At 36.8% G+C, this 20,962-nt stretch overlaps 1 protein-coding gene and 1 long non-coding RNA gene across 4 annotated transcripts in view; both read right to left on the bottom strand.

The window, feature by feature from the left end:
• Positions 1-1,687: 1,687 nt before the first annotated feature.
• On the bottom strand, positions 1,688-4,506 carry LOC118766768. Its single transcript, XR_005002682.1, has 2 exons — positions 3,614-4,506; positions 1,688-3,060 (listed from the first exon to the last, which is right to left on the bottom strand). It is a non-coding gene; the product is annotated as an uncharacterized LOC118766768 (long non-coding RNA).
• A 2,039-nt stretch (positions 4,507-6,545) lies between these two features.
• Positions 6,546-20,962, bottom strand: part of LOC115220882 (cyclic AMP-dependent transcription factor ATF-2) — a 107,954-nt gene continuing 93,537 nt past the window's right edge. For all 3 annotated transcript variants that reach the window (XM_029791071.2, XM_029791073.2, XM_036510475.1), the window contains 7 exons: positions 18,667-19,094; positions 17,829-18,078; positions 15,786-16,009; positions 14,147-14,215; positions 11,722-11,818; positions 9,835-9,952; positions 6,546-7,810 (listed from right to left, as the gene is read on the bottom strand). In XM_029791071.2, the coding sequence (XP_029646931.1) occupies positions 7,530-7,810; positions 9,835-9,952; positions 11,722-11,818; positions 14,147-14,215; positions 15,786-16,009; positions 17,829-18,078; positions 18,667-19,094 (1,467 nt within the window). In that variant the 3' untranslated portion in view covers positions 6,546-7,529. The remainder of the gene's footprint in view (positions 7,811-9,834; positions 9,953-11,721; positions 11,819-14,146; positions 14,216-15,785; positions 16,010-17,828; positions 18,079-18,666; positions 19,095-20,962) is intronic.

Here is a 20,962-nt window from a genome sequence, read left to right as displayed (position 1 = left end):
AGAGCCTATGAAACTTTAAGACATAGAGAGTTCAGTCAATATTAAATATTATAACTCCATCCAAATATGTAGTGTGCCACATTCTTTTGTTTGCACTTGCACATGTGTGTGTGTATGTATACATATATATATATATATATATATATATATATATATATATATATACATATACATGTGTAAGCATTTGTATGCATGAAAGGGGGGGGTATGTGTAAGCATGAGTATGCTTGTGTATGCACGCGTGAGTGTGTGTGTGTGAGTGTGTGTGTGTGTGTGTGTGTGTGCGTGTGTGTGAAAGAGTAAGTGTGTGTGTGTGTGTGTGCGTGCAAGTGTGTGTGAGAGAGGGAGAATGTGTGTGAAGGAACGAGGCCAATAGAGACTTTCACAGAAAGAAACTCAAAGACAAATATGTATTTGTCATACAGTGTCAAATATCGTCAGTTTACCAACTTGAAATACGTTTTGTTTTTCTTTTCAATTTTACCAAATTTTTCTAACAATTTACCAAAATCTATCATAACTCAAGAAAAGTGTGTATATTTCAGTGTTCTCCAAACTATTTTTGCTTAGAGTGCAAATTAGAAAAAGATGGCATCATATATATATGTATATATATATATATATATTTAAAAGTCTTTGTGAAAAATACTTGATAGAATTTTTAAGCATAAAAAGGATTTTTTGTAAATTATTTTTTTAAAAAGTTATAAAATCTTTTATCATGTTACTAACTCTTTTGGAAGAAGTTTTTTTTCCTAGTGTGTGCAAGCACTTTATATTAATCTTATATCGTAGGATCGCGGTTTCGATTCCCAGACCGGGCGTTGTGAGTGTTTATTGAGCGAAAACACCTAAAAGCTCCATGAGGCTCCGGCAGGGGGCGGTGAGCCCTGCTGTACTCTTTCACCACTCTTTCGTCTGTTGGCCTGCTCGCTTAGCCAGCGGGGTGGCGTCATTCGAAGGCTAAAACAATGCGAACGCAATGTGACCAGCGTTGTGTAGCAACATCTGATGGTCTGGTCAGTCACATGATCACGTGATATATATATGTATATATATATATATATATATTTATATATATATATATATATATGTATATATATATATAGTGTATATATATATATATATGTATATATATATATATGTCTATTATATATATATGTTATATTGTATATATATATATATGTGTATATATATATATATTTATATATATGTGTATATATATATATACATATATATATACACATATATATATATATATATATATATATTTATATATATGTATATATATATATATACATATATATATACACAATATATATATATATATATATATATAATATATATACATATATATATACACATATATATATATATATATATATATATCTATATATATATATATATACTCAGACTAATAATTATGGATTAAAATTTTTATTCACCCTCAGACTTATCTCTGAGTACTTTATTCAAAGACATTGGGCACAGTTTCTTTTCTGAACAAGTCACCCACTCACTGGAATATATATTATTATATAACTTATAGTCTATATATAAACTACAGAAAATTATGAAGTAGATCTTTATTGAATAAACTAGGCATAGTTATTGAGACTTTTTGTATTTTTAAAATATATATTTATAACTCTCACTGTGGTGCAAGTTTTGTGAACCACGAATTTACTAGTAACCAAAAACTTTAGTCAAACGTTTTTAATGAAGTTATCTCCCTTGCCTTGTGACTCGTTCAGCTTCGTTTTCTTTTTTTTTTTCTTTTTTCACTTCTGGCGGGAGATTTTGTCTACGAATTACTTGGATAATTTCAACTGCTCAAGGTTTTTCCAACTCGTTTATATTATGTACGTAAGACCCCCCCCCCACTTCCTTCTATCATATATGTATTTAGTATGTTGAATGATCATTTGAGATATTTTACCTCAGCCTTATATGTACGTACGTACATACATACATACATACATACATACATGTATATACACACACACATATATATACATACACACATACATACACAAACACAGCATGATACAGACTAACAGACAGACAGATACAGTCAAAGACTGACAGACACACATTAGCTCTCATAATTTATGTTTGGAAACCTCTGTAACAGAAATAATGATCGTGATGTTAGTAATAAATGGTTTCTCACAGTGGCACAAAGCTGTAATCTGGCAGAGAGGGAGGGAGAGAGAGAGGGGGGAAAGAGAGAGAGAAAGAGAGAGACTTTGGTTCATGGAATCAAGACCAGTATATATTACTAGGTATATTTTAATCAACTCTAGCAGAATTTGAACATTGAACAAATGTGCATCACAATACATTCTCTCCCCAATGCTACAGTTTCTTCTCCTCTACAAACCCTAGTGATGATAGTAGTAGTAGTAGTCCTTTCAACTCTAAGCACAAGGCCTCAAATTTTGGAGGAGAGAGGATGGGACTAGTCGTTTACATTGACTCCCTAGTGCTCAACTGGTCTTTATTTCATCGACCCCCCCAAAAGGATGAAAGGTAAAGCTGACCTTGGTGGAATTTGAACTCAGAACATAAAGTAGGGTGAAATGCCGAATACGGGCACAAGACCTCAGATTTAAGGGCAGGGATTAGTTGATTAGTTCAACCCCCATGGTTTGACTAGTATTGGAAAGATGAAAGACAAAGTTGATGTTGATAGGTTTTGAACTCAGAACACAGAGCATCAGAACAAACTGTACAACTTGATGCTCTTACAATCTGCCAATCTGTCACCCTTGTAATGTTAATAATATGAATATGATAATATTATAAATATAAATGATAATATTAATAATCTGTATAAGATTAATAATCTGTAATATAGGCACAATGCCAAAAAGTTGTGAGAAGTACAAAGAAAATGTACTCTAGTACTTGACAGGTATTTTATTTTACAGATCCCTACCTCACCCCAAGAAGGGTGAAAGACAAATTTGGTTGCAATGGGAAACTCAAAATGTAGAAAGTTGAATTAAATATTGCTGGGCATTGTCTGCGGCTCTACTGATTCTGTCATTTCACTGTCTATAGGCCCCAGGCCTGAAATTTTAGGGGAGGGGAACAGTCGATTACATCAACCCGTGTTCATCTGATACTTATTTTATCAACCGTGAAAGGATGAAAGGCAAAGGTGACCTCAGTGGAATTTGAAGTCAGAACATAGAGACGGATGAAATGTCATTAAGCATTTTGTCCAGTATGCTAATGAGTCTACCAGTTCACTTGTCCTTGATAATAATGGGTTTTAAATTTTGGCACAAGGCCTGCAATTTCAGGTGAAGGAGTAAGTCAATTACATTGAGCCCAGTGCTCAACTGATACTTATTTCATTGACTCTAAAAGGATGTCTGGCATACTAACAATTCTTTTATTTTCCACTCTAGGCACAAGGCCCAAAATTTTGGGGGAGGGAGCTAGTAAATTAGATCGACCTCAGTACACAACTGGTACTTAATTTAACAACCTTGAAAGGATAAAAGACAAAGTCGACCTCGGCGGAATTTGAACTCAGAACATAAAGACAGACGAAATACCGCTAAGCATTTTGCCCGGCATGCTAACGTTTCTGCCAGCTTACCTGCCCTTGATAATAATAACCGCTTGTATTATAGGCACAAGGTCTGATTTTAGGGGGAACAGGGTAAGTCAATTACATTGACCCCAGCGTTCAACAGGTACTTCTTTTATCAACACTAAAAGGGTAGAAGTCAAAGCCAACCTTAGCAGAATTTGAACTCAAAACATAAAGACAGACAAAATGTTACTACTGTGAGCACATGTTTGTCAGTGTATGCTCAACCAATCTAACTCCAGCAAGTTATACTAATCTTAAAAGGGTAAAAGAAAAAAGTACAATCAACCCTTGTGGGATTTGAAGATAAAAAACAAAATTAGATGAAGCTAAATACAATTTGTTTAGTTTGTAACCATACTGGGACTAAATAATTTTTACACAGACATAAAGCCAGAAATTTGGTGTGCGGGAACAAACAAACAAATTGATTTCTAATATTTGGTTGGTAATTCTTTTTCACCAACTCTGCAACATAAAAAGTTGAAAGAAATACAAGAAGTACTAATAATAATAATAATAATAATAATAATAATAATAATAATGATGATGATGATAATAATAATTCTTTCTACTGGAAGCACAAGGCCCCAAATTTGGAGGGGAAGGGAAGGGATTAAGTCGATTACATCGACCCCAGTGTGTAACTGGTACTTAATTTATTGACCTCCGAAACGTTGAAAGACAAAATGGACCCCAGTGGAATTTGAACTCAGAATGTAAAAATGGACGAAATGTCGTTAAGAGTTTTGTCCAATATATTAATGACTCTACCAGCCCACCACCTTGATGATGATGATGATCATCATCATCATCATTATCATCATTATCATCATCATTATCATAATAATAATAATAATAATAATAATAATAATGGTTTCAAATTTCGGTACAAGGCCAGCAATTTTAGGGGTTGGGGTAAGTCGAATACATTGACACCCCACCCACCCACAATGCCTCAATGGTGCTTGTATTATTGACCCCAAAATGTTGAAGACAAGCAAAGTCAACTTCAGCAGCATTTGAACTCAGAACATAGCGACAGACGAAACGCTTCTAAGCATTTTACTCTGCGTGATCTGGATTCTACCAGCCGGCCTAGTTGCTGTCGTTGGTCGACAACAACAACGACAATGATGATGATGATTACTATTATTATCATAATTAATGTTATTATAATAAATATTCGTATATATGTATATGCATATATATATATATATGTATATATATATATATATATTATATATATATATATATATATATATATATATATATATATATGTGTGTGTGTGTGTGGGTGTGTTTGTCCCCGCCAACATCGCTTGACAACCGATGCTGGTGCATTTGCATCCCCATAATTTAGCGGTTCAGCAAAAGCGACTGATAGAATAAGTACTAGGCTTACAAAGAATAAGTCCTGGGGTCGATTTGCTCAACTGAAGGTGGTGCTCCAGCATGGCCGCAGTCAAATGACTGAAACAAGTAAAAGAGTAAAGGAGAAAAGACAGTTATTTATCTATTAATTAATTTATGTTATATAAAAAAAATAAAGTATATGTACATATATATATATATATATATATATATATATATATATATATATATTGAGAGAGAAAGAGAGACAGACAGACAGATTTACTCAGGGAGTAAGTTAAGTTGTAAAAGTGCTCTTAAAAATTTAGGATTAATTGTATAATCTGCCTTTTTTTATTTTTTATTTTATTTTCATTTATTTGTTGTTGTTTTTTCATCTATACAGAATTATGCAAGTGGTTGAGTGGTGAGCAGTAAGAATGGTTTGTGCCAAACACTAAAAATTAAAATTCTTCCAAAGTAAAGAAAAAGGAAAAGAAAAACATTAAGTTTAAATCCCTCATATCTGTGCAATCATAAAAATTAGGGATGTAAAAACTGTGAAAATAGGGCGGGGGGATGAAAATGCAAAAAAAAAAAAAAAAACTATGTGCTAAACACTAAAAGAATAAATGGGAGGGTGGGGCAAATTCTTGTAAAATTCCAAAATAGTTTCCCAGACTGAAAGAATTCTTTTACTTTGCTTTCCTTTGTTTTTTGCTTTATTTTATATTAATTTCTCTAGCATTAGTTAAATTATTATTATTATTATCATTATTATTATTATTATTATTATTATCATTATGAAATCACTATTATTGTTACCAATCTACTTACTTACTCATTAGCTTTCTTCACGTTGTGTAAATGTGTTTTTTAAATAGATATGTATATATGTATGTATATATATACATATATATATATAATGTGAAGCCATCATCATCAAGCGGACGTTAAATGATGATGATGATGATTTCATACAGATGTGTGTGTGTGTATGTGTGTGTGTATACATATATATATATATATATATATATATACACACATATATTCTATAATTTTATATATGTACATATCCATATATATTCTATAATTATGATATATATATATATATACACACACACACATGCACACACACACACACACACACACACACACATAATTTTCATACATTTTGTTCTGGGAGGTAAGCAATGGATTGGATGTTTTTTTTTTCTTTTCAAATAATATCAGAGAATCTTGTCAACCATTATTTAATAATATTCCTAAGAATTTTTACAATGCCATCTCTGCAACCAGTAAGGAAAAAAGAAAATTGCTGTGCCAATAAAGAAGAGGTCAGTTTGATTTGGACAGGAAAAAAAAAAAAAGAGTAAAGAAAAATTCACTGAACAGAGAGAGAGAGAGATTGGGGAGGGTGGAGACAAGAACAAGAAATACAAAAAAAAAAAAAAAGAAATGGTATCCTGTTTGAAATTATTTAAAAAATAATAAAAGGAAAATTTTGAATGACAAATCTATAAATTCTTCAGATAAATGAGATCTTTCTGGTGAATTATGAATTTACAAAGAAACAATTTGGAACTTGTTCTACGACAGCATATCCCCCCCACTTACCCCACCTTATTTACAAATAATAGAACTGGCTTCGCTTTCATTTTTATTTTGGTTTGGTTTTTCTTGCTTTCTTTGTTTTTTTTTGCATGTTTTTTTTTAATCTTTTGTTCTTCATTTTGAGAAAACTCACTGATACAGGGGAGGAGAGGGTGAAGTTAGAAGAAGAATATTTCCTTTTTTTATAATAGTATTTGAGAAGAGTATAGAGAATGGGGGGGGAGAGCATTAAATTACTTTTCCCCCCCACTTTTGAAATGAAAAGTAGAATTAAAATAATATTTTGCATTAAAACAAAAAAAAATTCTTTTAATTGAAATGAAAACAGTTTTCTTTTTTTTTTTTGTTAATTAATGTTGATATTTTTTTCTTCTTAGATATAATAAGTTGGCTAACAAATAATTGCTGCCGAGGGTGGGTTTCTTTCTTTCTTTCTTTCTTTCTTCCTGTTTTTTTTTTTCAAATTTAAATTTCCATTTTTTCAAAACAGTTGACCAATTTTAAAAGTTACTGAATAAATTTTTTTCTTATTTATTTATTTATTTATTAATAATTATATATATATTTATATTCTTTTAAATTGAAATAGTTTCAACTGCATCAACTAAGACCAAGAGGGATATATCCAGCATCTTCAGCAGGTAGATGACATCGCACATTTCTGCAAAAACCAAAAACCACATTCTTCACACATTCATTCCCTGGCAAGGTTATTTTCAAAATGTTTCTTGAGACATTTTTTTTTTCTTTGTCTATCCAACCATGCAACCATCCATCCATCCATCCATCCCTTCAACAAACCATCCACTCATCCATCCAGACATCCATCCACAGGTGTGTCCATTCATCTCATTTCTTCGCTGCCTTCAATTTCTGCGTGTTCTGTCTCTACTGTTGAACCCGTGTGCAATCCAATGCAGTGAACTCGAGTGAAAGCTGCAGTTTTGTCCCGCTGTCATTTCGGAGATGCACGTACTGTACAAGTTTCTACTTTCAGAGAGCCTGCATTCCTGCGACTGCTACTCGCTCCACGTTCCACGACGATTGGAGTGGAAGAGCCGCCGCCACCACCACCACCGCTGCCGTAGGTGGTGATGGTGGCCGGAGCTGTTGATGATGACACAGGAGCACTGGACAGTGGCGTGGCAACGGTGGTCAGACCTGCTGAGACTACGTTCTCTCCGGGCGAAATTCCAGTTGCTGTAATAATGATGTTTGGGGTCTCTCCAACAGGGACTGGTCAATGGAAAAAAAAAACAATGAATAAATAAAAATAAAAACAATAAAAAGCTGTTTCATTTTATTACTTTCCAATGATTCTTTTTCATTTTTCTTTTTTTTTCTGGCAATAAAATTTTTTTAAAAAGGCACAAAATTTCAAATTTAGACAAACTTGCCCTGTGAGTTAACACTCAACCCCAAAACTTATAAGGTAACTATTTTTATTAATCCTTGAAGAATAAAAAGCAAAACTGACTAATCAAAATCTTGAAGCTATACATGATTAATTCAACGTTGCAGATATGCCAACACACATGTGCTTGAGACATGGCTGCCCTCATGCACTTCTCATGAGGAATTCTTGAAGGAGCTTCATGAGACCACTGCAGAGACACTTCCAGAAAAAAAATATTCAGTAACCATTGGAAAACTGATTATAGCAGTGACTCAATCAATTCCCAGCAATATCTGAAGAAGGAATTTTTGTATTCCAAAATATTATTATTATATCAGACTATGGATAATTAAATTATAACAGTTATAATTGTCCAGTCTGCATTGTTGTGCCATTCAAGACACGTTATATTTTAAAAACATTATGAATAAATAAGCATTATTCAGAGTAATCTGAATGCTAAAGGGTTAATGTTGCGGTTGTTTAATTCAGGAACGGCATTGTAGGATAGGTGTGAAAGGCCAGATCTTGCTTGGTTTGAACATTAAAGGGAAAGGGGAAACTATAGGTGAGAAAGAGAAGAGGGATGGAAATGACATAAGCAGTTGCGGGGGTGGAAAGAGACAAAGAAAAGGAGAGCAAAACGGTCGGGGGAAAATGGCATCATTTGTCCTCTGTCTTTCACTTGTTTCAGTCTTTGGACTGCAGTCTTTATGAGGTGCCACTTTGTATGGTTTAGTTACAAATATTGAATGCAGTACTTTTTTTCTTTCTAAGTCTGGTACTTATTCTATCACCTACTTATGCTGAATTGTTGATTTACAGGAACATAAACAAACCAGTGAAGACAGATGGTTCAGTGGTTAGAGCATCGGACTCACAGACATGAGGTACTGTGTTCATTTCCTGGACTGGACTGCGTGTTGTGTTTTTGAGCAAAACACTTTATTTCACGTTGTTCTAGTTCATTCAGCTGTAGAAATGATCTGCAGAGTCAATGGTGCCAAGCTGTATCAGCCTTTGCCTTTCCCTTGGATAACATCGGTAGCACGGAGAGGGGAGGCTGGTATGCATGGGCAACTGCTGGTCTTCCACAAACAACCTTGCCCGCACTTGTGCCTCAGTGGGGAACTTTCTAGGTGCAATCCAATTTGAAGGCACATGGCTCAGTGGTTAGAGTGTCAGGCTCACAATCATGAGGTGAGTGAGTTTATTTCCTGGACTGGGCTGTGTGCTGTGTTCTTGAGCAAGACACTTTATTTCACATTACTCCAGTTCACTCGGATGTAGAAATGAGTTGTGACATCACTGGTGCCAAGCTGTATTGGCCTTTGCCTTTCGCTTCAGTGGCATAGAGGCAAGAAGGCTAGTATGCATGAGCGACTGTTGATTTTTCATAAACAACCTTGGCCAGACTTGGACCTCAGAAGGTAACGTTCTAGGTGCAATCTCATGGTCATTCATGACCGAAGGGGGTCTTTACCCTTTACCCTTTTGAACAAACTAACACCAGTGATCAAGCAGTGCTGGGTACACATACAAACACAAATCCACACACACAATGTGTGTGTGTGTGTGTGTTTGTGTAAAAGATGGACTTCCACACAGTTTCCACCTACCAAATTCACATACAAGGGATTGATTGACCTGGAGCTATAGCAAAAGTTGTTTGCCCAAGGTGCTGTGCAGTAGAACCAAACCCCCAAAGCCCAATTGTTGCAAAGTGAACTTCTTATGGGTCCCTCCACCCACCCACCCACCCATTTCATTATTGCCTTAGTTTCCCTGAAGAAATTTCTAACAATGTGAGTTTGTATGCTATTAAATTCTTTTTAAAAAGACAGAAGAAAACATGCCTACTTACCTGCCTGTATGGAAAGTTGCCCCATTGATTTTTGTTGTAGTGTAATAGGACAATCCTTGTGAGCGAGTAATAATGATTTTAATTGAGCCACTTCTGTACGTAAAAGATTTACTTCACTCTGAAAATCATACAACAAAGGAGATAAATATGACAAGACAGTTTAAAAACTTCTTAAAAACAAGCTTCAATATCTCTCTTTTACTCTTTAACTTGTTTCAGTCATTTGACTGTGGCCATGCTGGAGTACCGCCTTTAGTCGAGCAAATCGACCCAGGACCTATTCTTTGTAAGACTAGTACTTATTCTATCGGTCTCTTTTGCCGAACCGCTAAGTTACGGGGACGTAAACACACCAGCACTGGTTGTCAAGCAATGTTGATGGGACAAATACAGACACACAAACATATACACACACATACACACATATATATACATATATTGCGACGGGCTTCTTTCAGTTTCCATCTACCAAATCCACTCACAAGGCTTTGGTTGGCCTAAGGCTATAGTAGAAAACACTTGTCAAAGGTGCCACGCAGTGGGACTTAACCCGGAACCATGTGGATTGTAAGCAAACTATTTACCACTCCTACGCCTATATTTAATTTTCCTTATATAAAACGAGTATTGTAAGAAAAATACTTGGGGATGTGCCCCAGCATGGCCACACTCCAAAGACTGAAACAAGTAAAAGATAAAGATAAAATGATTATCATCATTTTAGGCTTTACTTCCACTTTTTCCATGTTACATGGGTTGGATGAGACTTCTGGAGGCAGTATTCCATAGCCAAATGCCCTGTTCAATACCAACTCCTACTTATCTTTCAAGTAAGGCATTTTATTCCATGACTTTATACAGTAAACCACTGCCAGATGTTTCGTTTACAAGAGACATGAAAAAACATTACTGCTAGAGTGGTGCCATCACAAAGACAACAGCAACACCATCGTCACCACCTTGTCATCATCATCATCATCATCATCATCTTAGTGTCTACTATTCCATCCTTGTATGGGTCAGGGGGAATTTATTAAAGCAAATTTTCTACCGCTTGATGTCCTTCTGTTTCCAACTTTTAGAAACCCTTGCTTCAAAACTAAGTCAAGTTTTCTCCAAGGCCAGACATGTTTTCATAGAGCATTGCAAATGAATGGCATTCGTTTGCATCAATCATGCAACGTCAAGACAAGGAAACACAGGGATACAAACACATACTTCATAATAATATATAAAAGAAGCACTCAGCCAGTTACAACGACAAGAGTTCCAGTTGATCCGATCAAGAAAACAGCCTGCTCTTGAAATTAACATGCAAGTGGCCGAGTACTCCACAGACATAGTTGCCAGGAAGATTCAGTCAGCATGGCACAGAATGTGACAAGGCTGGCCCTTTTGAATTACAGGTACAGCTCATTTTTGCCAGCTGAGTAGACTCAAGCAATGTGAAATAAAATGTCTTGCTCAAGGACACCACTGGGTATCGAACTCACAAACTGACAACTGTGAACCAAATACCCAAACCACTAAGCCATATGCTTTCATATATATATATTCTTTTATTCTTTTACTTGTTTCAGTCATTTCACTGTAGCCATGCTGGAGCACTGCCTTTAGTCGAACAAATCAATCTTAGAACTTATTCTTCATAAGCCTATACACACAATGGGCTTCTTTCAGTTTCTATCTACCATATCCACTCACAAGGCTTTAATCAGTCTGAGGCTATAGTAGAAGATACTTGCCCAAGGTGCTACACAGTGGGACTGAACCCAGAACCATGTGGTTGGGAATTTACCACAGCCAAATACATAATATATACATTGTAGCATTCCATACAGTTTCGATCAAGAGAAAGAGTGAGAAAGCAATGTATGATTTACTCACCTGTAATCTTGAGTTGGTATTCTGCAATTCTTCTGCTTTTTTCTCTAAGTCGGTTATCCACTGCTTCCTCTTCTGCCGGCACCTGGCTGCAGCAGCTCTTTCGAAATTACAAGGAAAGGAAGACAGTATGAAAAATGTCTCGACAACAGTTGCTAAATAATAGAAAAAGACATGCAGAGACAAAGAAAGATGCACACACACAGACTAGAGAGAGTCAAAGAGACACAAAGAGCATGAAAGAGACGGTACGGAACAAAGAAGTACAGTAACAATAACAGTTTCGAATTTTGACACAAGGCCAGCAATTTTAGGTTAGTCGATTACATCAACTCCAGTACTAAACTGGTACTTTATTTCATCAACAAAAGAATAGAAGGCAGAGATGACCAAGGTAGTATTTGAACTCAGGACATAAAGAGCTAGAAGAGTGCTGCTCAGCATTTTGTTTGATGTCTTTAACTCTTTCGTTACCAACTCGGCTGAAACCACATCTGGCTCTATAGTACAAATGTCTTGTTTCCATAAGTTCTGTATTAAAATCTTCCACCAAACCTTAGTCACAATAATGTTCCTAACACTAGCTTAATCATAACTAAGTTATTTTACTAAATTCTTTGTTATATTTAAAATTAATTGAAAGAAACACAGAGCATCTCAACAGAAACATGGTAACAAAATGGCTAAAATATATAATAGAGAAACAATTCTTAACCTTTTTGATACCAATCTGGCTGAAACTGTATCTGACTCCGTAGTACAAATGTCTTATTTTCAAAAGCTCTGAATTAAAATTTTCCACCAAACCTTAGTCACAATTTATCTTCCTAACACTAGCTTAATGATAACTAAATTATTTTACTAAATTCTTTGTTGTATTTAAAATAATTGAAAGAAATACAGAGCATCTCAAAATTAATATGGTAATGAATGGGTTAATGATTCTGCCAGCTCATCACATTAATAACACAGCAAATATAACAACACTGTAATAGAGACCCAATATGACACTGTGATACTGAGAAGTAGTACAAATACAGTCACTGATTCATAACGTAACTGTTTTGGCTATCTCTGCAGAGATAGCAAAAAATAGCTTTTGTTACCAACAATGATGATGCATTTTACAAACTTATTTTCAAGATGTCATGCTGGGTGGAGAGAGGGTTGCACCAGGACTTGAGTGGTGCTTATATTTTTTGCTATCTCTACAGAGATAGCAGAAACAGTTACGTGCTTATTATTCAACTGATTAGACTGGAGCAACTTGAGACAAAGTGTCTTGCTTGAGAACTCAATAAGCTGCCCAGTTTGAGAACCGAACCTATGACATTGCAATCATGAGTGTCCAGAACCCTAGCCTCTACAACAGTGGTTCTCAACTGGGATCCATATGACCCCTAACAATCCATATAAGATTGGCAGGGTCCACGCAACTAAATAGTAAATTGGGGATCCACAATAGTATTTTAAGGGCTCCAGAAAACATTTATATTGCTATGTATTGCAAGAAACAGGTAGGTTTCTTTCTCTAACATTTCACATAGATGAACCAACACAGATTAATGTGTGATGAACAAAATAGGAATTTTGAAAGAAGTGTTTATGAAACTAGTTTTTAAACATCAGATGGTTATGAGGGTCCACCAGAATAATATAGTAATCAAAGGGGTCCATAGATTAAAAAAATGGTTGAGAACCACTGCTTTAGATGTGTATAATGGTTATCTATTGCAAGAAACAGCCAGGTTTCTTTCTCTAACATTTCACATAGATCAACCTACACAAATTAATGTGTGAAAAGCAGATAAGAATTTTGGAAGAAGTTTCTATAAAACTAGTTTTTAAACAGTGAATGGCTATGGGGGTCCACCAGAATAAAATAGTAACCAAAGGGGTCCGTAGATAAAAAAAAAATGGTTGAGAAACCTTGATCTTGACCATGTGCCTTCAACAGTAACAACAACAAAAAATAAAGACTCATCCTATCATACAAACATGCTGTTAACTTGTTTTTCAACTCCTTTATCTGTTTCAGTGATTGGACTGTGACCATGCTGGGGCACTACCTTGAAGGGTTTTATTTAATCATATCAACCCCAGTAACTATTTTTAAGTCTGGCACTTATTTAGAGCGATCTCTGTGTGCTGCACCACCAAGTTATGGGATATAAACACACAAATGAACAGCATCACGTACACGTGTGCGTGTGTTCATGCAAGTGCATATACACACACATTGAATGTTTTCTTCTGTCCAGTATTCTGTCCACCAGTTTCACTCTCAAAGCATTGGTCCACCCAAGGCTATAGTAAGAGCACTTGGTCAAGATGTCAAACTGTGAGGCTGAACTTGAAACCATGTGGTTATAAAGCACATGATACGTGTATAATAGGAAGGATTCCATAGTGTGGAGAACTGAATTACCTGTTCCTTTCAAGAAATTTCCGTCGTCTTTCATCAGGGTCGTCTTCTCCTGACCTTTTCGGTCTCTTACTATGAAAGTAGAAAACAGAGACAAATAATATAACAAGCATATTTCAGAAGAATTTTTTTTTTTTTTTTGCATTTCTGTTGATATTTTAAATGATCCCAAAATGGTAATTCCACTGTTGTAAAGAAAGCTCAGAGAGACGAACTGTAGTGAGTTGAAGGAGATTTGGCTGGTATTTCTAGAAGGTCAGGTGATTGTGTAGAACAGTAATGAGCAACCTATGGCCTGCAAGATTTTCTGAATGGCATGTCTAATGAAAAGAATTACCTTGAAACTTTTTAGTAGCAGATCTGCCTAATAATGAGCCATGCCTCATGTGGCCCACATCTCAAAACATGTTGCCTATACCTGGCGTAGGGGCTCCTGCACTGGATCAGATTACTACATTGGCTAGGTAGCAAAACTTGATGAAATCATGGGATTTTATTTCAGGTCAAGACACACGTAGCTATTAAATGACCCAGTCCACCTAGCAGTAAATAAGACAGCGTGCTGGAAACAGGTGCAAAGCTATAAAAATCAACAAGTGTTTAGATAGCTTACAGTGCAGAGTTCAGCTTCTCCTGTGGTCACTGCTTGGAAAGAGAGATACCCAAGTGAGCTAGGTCTCCCTACTAGTCAGACATGAAGACAGCCCTTGGTGTTTCCAGTCTAACCAAATGGGTTGTACTGGAAATGAGCTTTTTCCAGTTTCTGTCAACTGAATCCACTCACAAGGTTTTGGTCAGCCTGGGGCTATATTAGAAGACACCTGGCTAAGGTGCTACACAGCAGAACAGAACCTGAGACCACACGATTGAAAATCAGATGCTTAACCATACAACCATGTGTGCATGCCAGCACGGACAACGGACATTACATGATCATGATGATGATGATGATGATATGTAGGGCAAAGACAAAGAAATGTAGTATTAAGTTATTGTTAACATTTAACATTGATTGAGCTGACATGTGATCAAGCCACGATCACCTGTTTTTAATTTAGTATTGATTACCTCTGTCCCATAAAAGTAGCATGTCTAAGAATACATTAAACAGTGTGCTTTGCTTTGACTGAATGGCAGGGTGTGATTGAAGGGGGATTTTAGTTGTTAATGTGCATTATTGAGGAAATAAGATACTGGAATTTCAGCAGATGGTCTAAGAGTTCAAAGTTCATGTTTGCATCAATGAACAAAGAAATATGGAAGTAAATGGTAAAGAAAAACATGGAATTGGTGTTTGAGAAGAAGGAAAAATTCTTAAAAAAGCAATAACAAGATTACAAGGACAGGGAGAAGAAAGAAGACAAGGACAGTAGAAAAGAAGGAGCAGAAATTAGGGGAGGATGAGAAGAAGAGAAAATAGAGAAGATGTGACAAGGAGAAATAGATAAATTTGATGTAGAAAACAAATAGAAGAACAAAGGTAAGGAAGATGATAAGAAGGTGGGAAAGAAGAGGAATTTGACATGGAGGAGGAGGTAGAGAGGAGAAAGAAGAAAAAGAAGCCAACAAAAAGAAGATGGAAAAGGAAGGGGAGAAAGAAGAATGAAAAATGCAGGAGGTAAGTATAAAAAGTGTTACTAACATGACAACACCACTACCACCAATAATAGCGGCATCCAGACTCTCTGGTGATGAAACTGTAGCATCAGATGTAACACTTGCTGTCTCCGTTATGATGGACATGGATGACGGCGACGGTGATGCTATTTGACTGACATGGTTGACCGAATCCACCAACCGACTGTTGTTGGAAGTGGTCAAGTCTTGAGGGACATTCTGACTACTTTGTAAAGCAGCTTTCAATTTCTAGAGGAAAGTGAAAATGATAATAAAGTAAAAACAACAACAAACAATAAAACAATTATAAAATAGCCATGTGTAGTTATGGCAACAATACAGCATGTCCAAAAAGTTTTGCCTGGTTCTTGTTTTGAAAACTGATGATAAAGATTGTAGGTTTTTCAATTAATTTTATTGTATAGAACAATGATGAATAATAACTACAAATGAAGCAATGAAACAATAAAATAAAAATTGGGCAGAATTTTCCAGACACCCTGTATATAACATCTGCCTACCCACCTATCTATCTAACTATGTGTGTGCATGTTTGTGAAACGAAAGAAAGTCGCACCCTAACCCTAATATGTAATTAGGCAGGCATTACATATCTTTTCTAATAACAGTTTGATTTAACTTCAAATGGCTTAAAGTTTCATGGGCATGTAGGACAGACCCATCTCATCAGATATAAGGTGAAGAGTGAGAGATTTCTAACAAATTCAGGATGGCTGCTAAATGTTAGGCCTCTAATGGTCAGCTCAGGTTCCATGGTGTGACACCAGCTATTTTCTTAATTTTTAAGCTTACGTGCTCAGAAAGGATGTTGGCAGGATGCTGACGCCACTTTGGTGATAAACTGAGGTGTAATGTATTGAGCAACATCAGTTACTTGCATTGGGTACCACACATTGTAGTGTGGGATGTTGACATAGGTCAGTAGCACAGACGTCTTTCAGTAGAGTATCAACACATCAGCAGCAATAGTTCTTTTTGTTTTTTTGCTTTTAATGTAGGAGTAACCAGATTTGATAGTGTTAGGTTACGATTGGGACTGGATGATCAACAAGGGTGAGACAAACATTCACAGCATTAACATCACATAACCAGAGCTGACCAACAGAGATGTAACATCTAGATTCCATACTGAATTTGTCTCAAGTCTCTCACTCTTCTCCTTATAGCTGATGAGATGAGTTCATCCTACACACCCATGAAACTTCAAGTCATGTGAAGTCAAGTCAAACTGTTATGAGAAAAGATATGTAATTCCTGCGTGAAACTGCTATTAAATACACATACACGCACACACACACACACATATACACACATGTGTGTGTGTGTGTATGTATGTGTGTGTGTGTGTGTGTGTGTGTGTGTGTGTGCATGCATGTGTGTGTGTGTGTATGAAGGCAGATGGCTCAGTGGTTAGAGAATCGGGCTCACAATCATGAGGTAGTGACTTTGATTCCCAAACTGAGCTGTGTGTTGTGTTCTTAAGCAAGACATTTTATTTCACATTGTTCTAGTTCATCATTGGTGCCAAGTTGTGTCAGCCTTTGCCTTTCCTTTGGGCAATATTGGTGGCATGGAAAGGGAAGGCTGGTATGCATGGGCAACTGCTGGTCTTCCATAAACAACCTTGCCCAGACTTGTAATTTTCCAGGTGCATTCTCATGGTCATACATGACCGAATGGTGTCTTTACCCTATATGTATACATAAAATTTCTTTCGGTTGAGACTTCAAGTTTCCTCTGAGAACTTATTCAAAATGTAAATATTCTTGGCCCACAATAATTCATCCAATTGAGAGTTAGACTGGGTACCTCTGTGGTTGGGGTACCCAGTCTAATTCACAGTTAGCTGAATTGTTTCATAAGAGTTTCAACATAGGACTGAAAACTTTCAGTTTCCGCTTGCTAGAATCTAATGTGCTGCTGTAGGGTGGGGTAGCAAAAGCCTGAAAAATTATAATTTCATTAATAATCCATCAACTCAAAGATTAAAAAAATTTAATTGGTGCAATTATTTCCAGAACCAAACAGAGAGAAGTAAATGTGTTACCTGCTTAGCTAATGATGGCTGACTAAGCCCTGGTGATGAGGAAGTAGTGGCGACAGCAGAAGCAGCAGCAACTGAAATAGGAGTTGCTGTAGAGGACTTGGGAGAGATGGCAGGGACAGGTATAGAGGCTACCTGCATGGCAGAGTTCGTAATAGTGGCAGGGATCTGTACAGGAACAGTTTGTCCTGTAGGTAACTGCAAGAACACTTGCATTGTATACTGAGCAGATGAGATAATATTGGGGGACAACCTACAAAAGAAAACGAAAACAAATTAATTAAAACAAATGTCACATAAGTAACAGTCAAACAAACATCATAATTGTGAGTGACAGACTTGTATGTGACAGACTTCTTGTGTGTCACATATTTATCATTCAATTGACAGCCATAGAAGTGTCAACCATGAGATGAGTGACAGACTTGTGTGTCACATATTTATCATTCAGTTGACAGCCATACAAGTGTCAAACAACTATGAGACGAGTGACAGACTTGTGTGTCACGTATTTAACATTCAATTGATTGTCGTACCAGTGTCAACCATGAGACGAGTGACAGACTTGTATGTCACATATTTATCATTCAATTGACAGCCATACCAGTGACAAACAACCATAGGACGGGTGACAGATAAATGACTGCAGTAACTGCATCATACAAATGACAGCCACACAATGCCAGCCAAGATAACTGTCTCACAAGTGAAGATGATGATCACCAATGACACTGACAAAAGTTATACCTGAACTATAAGAACAATGATGACAACAACAACAAACGTAGACACACTTTGCGACCAGCCACCAACCAACCACCAGCACATGGTTTGAACTTACATGGGAGCTGCAGTAGTGTGCATGACTGTGGGTAGAGTAGTAGTTGTACTACTGACGGCGGTGCCTTCCGTCGTTGACTGCACTGAACTGTCTGCAAGCTGTGATGTCGTTGACATGACCCCGTCGTCATCCGACGTGGTCGACGTGGGTTGAGGCATGGAATGCGTTGCAGAAACAGCGACAGAGGCCGAAGCCGGAGGCGATCCCATGGACATTCCATGGCTGGACTGACCGCTCTCTTGCTGCTGCTGTTGTTGTTGTTGCTGTTGCTGCTGTTGCTGAACCACACTGCTTCTTGACGATTCATCTGCTACTTGGATTTCTATGTCCTCGTTCTCCAATTTGAGAGTTTCCACAATTTTGTGTGGTCTCGAGACCACGGGGGTATTGAGTACTTCATTGGAATGTGGACCTGGTAAGGGGACAGCCTAGAAAGCAAGAAAAAAGATAACAAAATCAGTTCCCAGTGCTTGCAGCAAAAATGAAAATAGTATTATGGTTTTAATCTCACTAAATCATTTTCTCTGGTTAGCGTCTTAATGCACCATGCATTAATGATAAAACAGGGACGATGATGATGATGATGACAGTGATAATGATGATGATGACGACGACAATGATTATGATGATGAGGAGGAGGATGACAACGATAATGATGATGATGCTAGTGATGATGATGATGCTACTGAGATGATGCTAGTGAGATGATACTAGTGATGGTAACGATGCTAGTGATGATGATGATGATGATGACAAGATAGGAGTAATGATAATAACAAGATGATAGTGATGAGAACAAAATGAGAGAGATGATGATAACAATTATAATGATGGTGACAAGATGATGATGATGACAATCATAACAATGACATGACGAATGATGACAATGACAAGATAACAGTAATAACGATGATGAATGACAGTGATAACAATGAGAAAATAGATGTGGTGACAGACAAAGCTATAGTGATGATGATAAGATGTCAGCAATGGTGATGATGATAATGACAAGATGACAAAGCAGCACAACTTTTCATCAAATGACATTTTATCAAACAAACTTTTTCATGTGGCATTTCATCAGACATTTTTCAAATGCCAGTGCCGCCGGACTGGCTCCCGTGCAGGTAGCATGTAAAAAACACCTTTTGGAGCATGGTCATTGCCAGAACCACCTGACTGGCCCTCATGCCAGTGGCACATAAAAGCACCCACTACACTCTCAGAGTGGTTGGCATTAGGAAGGGCATCCAGCTGTAGAAACATTGCCAGATCAGACTGGAGCCTGGTGCAGCCTTCTGGCTTGCCAGCCCTCAGGCCAACCATCCAACCTATGCCAGCATGGAAAGCGGACATTAAATGATGATGATGATGATGGCATTTTATCAAACTTTTCTTCAAGCATCTTCTACTATAGCCCCAGGCTGAGCAAAGCTTTGGGAATGCATTTGGTAAATGAAAGCTGGAAAAAGCCCATTATGTATGTACAGAATGGCAATCTCCAGCGTTTTGAAACATACAAATCAAGAAAAAAAAATATATAAAAAAAACATAGAAGGGTTATACAATGTATTTATTTCATAACACCACCAAAACTTTTATCAAATCACTAAGTTAGTACTGTCAAAGAAAAAATTATTCTCTAAAGTATGGTTGTATGGTTAAGAGGCTTGCTTTGCAACCACATGATCTTGGGTTCAGTCCCACTGCACAGCACCTTAGGCAAGTGTCCTCTACAATAGCCTTGGACCAACCAATGAGTATTTGGTAGGTGGAAACTGTGTAGAAGCCCATTATGTGTTATATGTATGTGTGTCTTTGTGTTTGTTCCCCTTCGAACATTTAGCAACCAGTGTTGGTTTGTTTATATCCCCTCATAACTGAGTTTCAGCTAAAGAGAATGATAGGATATGCATCAGATGTTAAGAAAAAGAAAAATAAGTACTGCGACTGATTCGTTTGACTAAACATTCAAGGTGGAGCCCCAGCATGGCCACACTTGAATGACTGAAACACAAGATAAAAGATAAAATAATCATCATCATCATTGTTTAACGTCCACTTTCCATGCTGGCATGGGTCAGACAGTTTGACTGAAACTAGTAAGATGGAGAACTGCATCAGGCTCCAATCTGATTCAGCATGGTTTCTACAACTGGATACCCACCCCCTAATACCTACCATTCCAAGAGTGTAATGGGTACTTTTTACGTGCCACTGGCACTTGTGCCAGTTATGTGACACCAACATTGACCACAACTATGATTTTCACTTGGCACATCACCAAAGGTCTCGG

The sequence above is a fragment of the Octopus sinensis genome, linkage group LG17, assembly GCF_006345805.1.
Source record: "Octopus sinensis linkage group LG17, ASM634580v1, whole genome shotgun sequence".
Taxonomy (NCBI): Eukaryota; Metazoa; Mollusca; class Cephalopoda; order Octopoda; family Octopodidae; genus Octopus; species Octopus sinensis.
The sequence above is the reverse complement of the archived record's forward strand: the minus strand, read 5'-3'. Positions and strand labels throughout refer to the sequence as shown.